The 6,205-nt window shown below is 49.0% G+C and overlaps 1 protein-coding gene across 1 annotated transcript; it reads right to left on the bottom strand.

Moving 5' to 3' along the window:
* Positions 1–4,459: 4,459 nt before the first annotated feature.
* LOC119312737 (zinc-finger homeodomain protein 6-like) lies at positions 4,460–5,553 on the bottom strand. The gene has a single exon (XM_037588499.1). The coding sequence runs from the start codon at positions 5,467–5,469 to the stop codon at positions 4,705–4,707; it is 765 nt and encodes a 254-aa protein (XP_037444396.1). The 5' UTR covers positions 5,470–5,553; the 3' UTR covers positions 4,460–4,704.
* Positions 5,554–6,205: the final 652 nt, after the last annotated feature.

Raw genomic sequence — 6,205 nt, 5'->3', positions numbered from 1 at the left:
GGTGGGGCAGCGGCGGGGCGAGAGGCGGGGCGGCGACGGGGTGAGAGGCGGGGCGGCGGCGGCGATTGGACCGAGAGGCAGGCGGCGTGCGGGGAACGAGCCTGGAGCGACGCGGGGTAGGTCCGACCCGTGATAAGTCCCAATAAGATCCTCCCTGAGAGTCTTATTTGATAAGTCCTAAATCACCACAAAAAGTCCCAATAAGTCCCTCGTGTTTGGTTTAGGTGAGACTTATAGGGACTTTTTTAAGTCCCTAAACCAATAAGTCCCTGGAAACAAACAACCTCTGACAACAACATTGTGAATGACACAATGAGCAGTAATTCAGATTCACCGCTTTAAACTCCCTTTTCATTTTCATTCAAGGCAAGAACTAACTACAATACATTTATGCACAACGGGATGAGTTGGTAGTCTACGTGCCAAGACACATACTTCTTAAAGTAGTCAGTCTGACTGCCAAACTAGAAAAATACAACACCATGCCTACTGGAGCCGAACCTGGAGTCATGATAGAAGCATGCATCCTCGTTTGTCCTAATGACATTTACAGAAGAGCAGGCCTAGACATAAGATGAGGTTGAAGAAAGGACTCCTCAAGTGGCCCTGGAGTGCATTTCTGGTAGCCACAATATCACCATCAACAAGCAGAACTAGTATGCACTTGCAGTGGCAAAAGAGGAACTGCTTACAACACGGGAGAAAGCACGAACAAAGCAATGGCAGTTCAACATGGCCCGCTAACCACCCAACAGAAAGAATTTGCAAGACAAACAAGAATTCTAGCGAAATACGCAACAACTTTTTTGATGCGATACCGCCCACATTGTGAAGATCCTATCATTACATACACAAGTGTCGGCCGCCTGTGGGCCGGAGGCAACAGTTTGTAAATGTTCTTTGTCACTTCAACACGGGCACTAATCATGTAGGAGGACACACCAGGATGATTGAATCTAGCAATAATTATCTATATTTCTTTCATCTTACTGTAGTAGAGTCGTGCCACAGCTAGAATAAATGATCCCTATCGGAGATGTATGAAGATGTGTTTCCATGTTTACTAACATGCAACATGCATGATAAATTACCTTCTTTCCTACTTATTTTCCTACATCCACAATTTTACGTACAATAATATGCTCTATGGGATAGATAACACTAATTGCAAATTGTAAACACAGTTCATATGAACACAACGTATCGACGAGCGTGGCGTGTCGCCGCGCGGGCTATGCTAGTATTGCATTAGAGACTTGGAGCCATCATGGTCAGCACTTTAACAATCATGTCCAGTGCCAACTAACATGACATGAGTTGATCATAGCCGATCTTTGGTGTTTGCTCTTTATTTACTTAGGGGTAATTTTTCTTACATCCCCTATCTTGTTTTGGTCAATAAACTCTTCATCTCCCACCTAAGATATGGCCTAGTAGAGTGTAAATTTTGTGCATATGATCCTCAAGGTTAGCTCTTTTCCTTACAAGACGAGCAACAAATAGCATCTCTGCACAAGTTTCTTACATGTCGAACTCTAACCTCTTATTGGGATTACTATTAGTACAATAAAACTTTGTTGTTCATAAGATGCATTAGTCTAATCTAGACTGACAATACACAAATTACCGTTGCCATTTCCTTGGCTCTCGCTGTTGAGCAGAAAGCCTAATCAGTTGTAGGGGTGGTATATCTTAGTACTCTATTTAGTACTCTATGTCACTGCACTGTGCTGCCAATTAAACAAAACCTGCCATTTTTGGCTAGTGTTCAACCACATGGTCTAGCACTGTGGCACGATGGCCTTTCCACTCCTGACATGCTTAGCTTAAGGAAGCAAATGGCCCACGGTGACCCAAGGTCAGCAAAATGATTAACCAAGTTGTTGTTATCTAGATTCTAGAATCCTAGAGTCCTAGTACCTAGAGGCAATCACTTTGCATTAGGATACTTGATTAGCACATGGAAACCTTTGTTTAGTGGTTCATGCTATGATTGCTCGAGCCTACATGATCTATAGGTGGTTGTTCTTTAATCTCATTCGTCCTTCCATAAACAGCTAAAACTCAGAATAGTTTACCCATAATGATGAAGATCTGTTAAGAAAAAATGTGGTGTCTGGTTTGCAAATTTTTCTACTAAGATTAGTCTATGATCGCAATGATTGGAGCTGATATAAATAATTGGAGCAAATCAACAGTTGGAGCAGGACTGCATTTGGTTAGCCTGCCTGGGGACTTGGAGCCACGGGGTTGGCGGTTAGGGTTTAATGGGTCTTGTGATAAAGTGATGCATTCCAGCTAGAGCTAGTTTTAGAATAATCCGACATGAATAGTCGATCCACCGAGGAATAAGTAATCACACAAGACATGACACCGAGATTTGCTAACGAGGTTCATTGACTACGGCCGCTCCTCCTCGTGACACTGTCACAATACCGCACATCAGCCACCCTGGCACCGGCATAAGCTGTTGGCACCGCATGTATGCCTGTGTGATTATGTTGACATGGGTTAATCATGTATCTACCCTCACATTATCATGGGTTAATCATACCTGTGCTATTATGCAAGTGTCTAATTGAAACACAACTCCTAACATGTTAACACAAGAGGCCTATGATACAAGTATAAATGATATGATTTTTATAATATTAAATAGTCGCTGACGTTCAAAAAATAAGTGTCCTATTAGCAGCCAAATAGCTACCACTCCTGATCTTTGAATGGTTCAATCTCCCGAATCAGCACTCATGTCAGAAAAGCATATAGAGACTAGATCAATTGAACGACCAGATAATCTGCTGATAAGATTGATCATTGAGTGACACCGTGATGGGGCTAACTAAATCTCAGCAGCTGTTGCTCCAGGTGCACCGTACTGCACACCACTCATCCTATCCTCCGTGAAAGTCGTTCAAAAAGGGCACGTCGGCTTCTTTGCGACGACATCTTTTGTTTTAACACAGCACAACAGCACAGATGCAATACATACGCGCATATACTCATTCTTATAAACACACGTGTAAACACATCCAATGCAGTACCCCATCGATCCGCCAAACGACCACTAGCGCTGTCAGAACGACACATCGACGTGCCACTGTTTGTGCTCCTTTATCATAGCCAAGCCAACCTTGTCGATGACATCCAGAAAGTTTTCGTGCATGTGCCCTAAGGACAAGCGACACAGAGCTGTAGTCGGGGCGAGAGACTCTAACCTCATCGACCGAAGGCGACGACGGGAATCTACGTCGAAGTTGTGCCGACTCCGCCCCGATGGGCAAACTCGAGGAGGATAGGAGCCAGTAAGACCAGTAGAAAGATGAAGCATTGCCCCTGCGAAGACTAAATAAAACCTAACCTAAACTACTAACCGAGGCATCGGAACTCTCCTCCCCATCGCTGGCGTCGGAGCGGTAGATAGAGGGGAGGAAGTCCACAGGCTCGGCAGCGGAGCCTCGAGGGCCCATGGTAGGGGGAGGAATAGGTCCGTGACGTTATTGCTCTGCTCAACCATCCAAATGAATAGCTAGAACACTCAAAAATCTAGTTGGAGGTTCATGTAGTCCAGCCAGAAGCCCAGAAGTGTGACGGCTAATAAGAACACAAAATCTGAGTGACGCTAACATCCTCCCTTGGATGGGTACTCATTACTGCGTCCTTATCCGCTGTATCCGGCCCCCTCCCCATCCCTTGCAGTTCGTTGCAGGCAGCATGGGCCGGCCCTCGCAGTTGTGTTCCATGAAGCGAAATCCTTGTATCCTCTTCTTAGGCAAACATAGGCCATGTGAGTGACTGACCGGCATGCGTGCCCAATTAAGGGATCTGGTTTGGATAAGGACTCACTCTCAACTTTCCCGGTAATAATCTGTATTTTTTTTCTCTTCTTTCGCAAAATCTTACAACAATGCACAGCAACCGATGGAGTGGAGGATAGATAAACACACACGGATGAACAGTACTCCTGCATGTGTTCTTGATGCAGCCAAGTTTAGTTGGTGCTGATAATTAAGTCACGTTCAAGCATATGTTCCCAGTAAGTACATTCTGGCCGATGTTAAATCAATTCATGCCCGTACCAGTTGTTCTCTTGTTGTCAGCAAGAAAGGTCCATGATTTGTATTATCACTGTCTCGTTAAATCTCTGATAAATAATTCGGTGCTGGTTTTTAAGCTCCAACCATATGATGGATGATTCTGCATTTGAAAGAACAGCGAGAAATAACAGCACCACCGATCGATCAAGTGAAGATGAAAGATCTAGTCTTGAACAAGATGGCATGAAGGAAATTGCCGTGGTCAATTGATCTTCTTGTTCACAGGCCAAATCAAATACTACCTCTGTCTGAGTTTATTGTTCTCCATCGTATTTTTGCAATCGGCAACTGATCTTCATGTGAGAGATTAAACCAAATAGAGATTCAGATAAAATGTAAGCATAGACTCTGAGTAGCCTCATTATCATCATCGAGCAATCGTCATCCCAATTAACTGAACCATGATCAAGAACAAGACGTAAAATTAGGAGACATGATCAAGATAAGATGAAGATCAAGATCAGAGAGAGCCCTGGTTTCACTTCACTTCACACTCTCTCTGTTTAATGTCCATCTTCCCCAATCGGAAGTACAAAAATAATGATGTGGGGATTGGTGAGCTTGTCCCCTCCCATGGCCAGATCAAGTCGCTTGTCCCCTGGCATGGCTACTGGTGCTGTTGCTGCTGCTGTTGGGACTGTGGCGCCTGCAGCTGCCTCCTGTGGTGCTTGTTGTTGTGCATCCAGACCTTGAAGACCTGCCGCCGGACGCCGGCCTGCGCGCAGAGCTGCTCCACCAGGGCCTCGTCTTGTTTCAGCATCCGCCACCCCACCCGCTCCGCCAGCGCCAGCATCTGCTCCCTCTGCACCGCCGTGAACCTCGTCCGGAACCGCTTCCGCCGCTGCGCCTGCCCGTGCCCGTGCCCGTGCCCCTGCCCCGACGTCGAGGGCGGGCCCGGGCCCGGCTCCTCGCAGGACGACTCGGTCGTCGTGCCACCGCCGCTGGGTGTGCGTTGGTAGTGGTAATGGTGGGGGTTGTACATGAACGGCGGCGCGTGTGAGTGGCCGGCCGCGTAGGAGTGGTGCTGCTGCGGCGGCAGCATGAGCAGCGACGCACGAGGTGTCGGCGTCGTCGGCGTGGCGGCGGGCGCCGGAAGGAAGAGGCGGGGGTGCTGCTGCCCATCGTCCCTGCGGTGGAAGCTGCGGTGGCACCCGCAGGCGGCGCACCTGAGCAGGTCGTGGGCGCCGGAGGGCATGAACTCCCCGCACCCGTCCACTGCGTGCCCGCCCTGTGCGGCCGCGTGGTTGCGCAGGCACTCGCGGTACCTCGCCTCCCCGCTCCCAGCCGCCCTGCTGTTCGCCGATGAGGCGTCGGAGGGCGCGCGAGTGCCGGGCGGCGTACCGCCGGCGTGCTCTGGCCCCGTGAACTCCATCACCGCATGCCTCTGGGCTCTGGATGCAGCTAGCGCGCAGGCGCTTGGTCTCTTGTGGTTTTGTAGCCAAAGGGCGAGCGAGAGATGGGGTTCAGCAGGGGAGACACTGGTTCTGAACTGGCACTTTTGTCTCCTACAGGGCCGGCGGCGTGGTGGTGGTGGAGCGACGAGCGACCGACAGCGGCACGGCAGGGGAAGGCGTCACCCCCTCTCCCTGCAGCCCGGCCCCATCCTTTAATTGTTCCACGTGCAGAGCCTGGTTTACTACGAGCATGTGCAACATTCGGTAAAAATAAAAGGTTAAGAGCATCTGCGGCCAGACTTGGCAAATCCGGGTCCTCAAATGTCTGCGGGCGGTCATTTCTCAAATCACCTTGCCAATCCCTCTATCCATACTATATCATGCAACATCAATCAAACTACGTAGATCAGCTTATCGGACATAGAAATAGAACAATAGTTCACCAGAAGATTCATCAAAGTTCACATAAACGACGGACAACTTTATACTACATCTAAAACTTGAAATTAAAATCAACTTCACCGGTAACCTATGCCGGCGACGGGTAGAGCTCTCCATAGCCTCCCTCTCCCTTGCCTGCTGCTTCTCGCGGCGTGCGCGTCCGAATCGGGGGTCGGGCACAAGCACCCACCATTGCCCACGAGGGGGAGCAGCAGCTGGCGTGGCGAGGGGACGGCGTGGGGGAGCAACAGCCAGCGGGGCGAGGGGAAGGCG

The sequence above is a fragment of the Triticum dicoccoides genome, chromosome 1B (genome assembly GCF_002162155.2).
Source record: "Triticum dicoccoides isolate Atlit2015 ecotype Zavitan chromosome 1B, WEW_v2.0, whole genome shotgun sequence".
Classification (NCBI taxonomy): Eukaryota; Viridiplantae; Streptophyta; class Magnoliopsida; order Poales; family Poaceae; genus Triticum; species Triticum dicoccoides.
The sequence above is the reverse complement of the archived record's forward strand: the minus strand, read 5'-3'. Positions and strand labels throughout refer to the sequence as shown.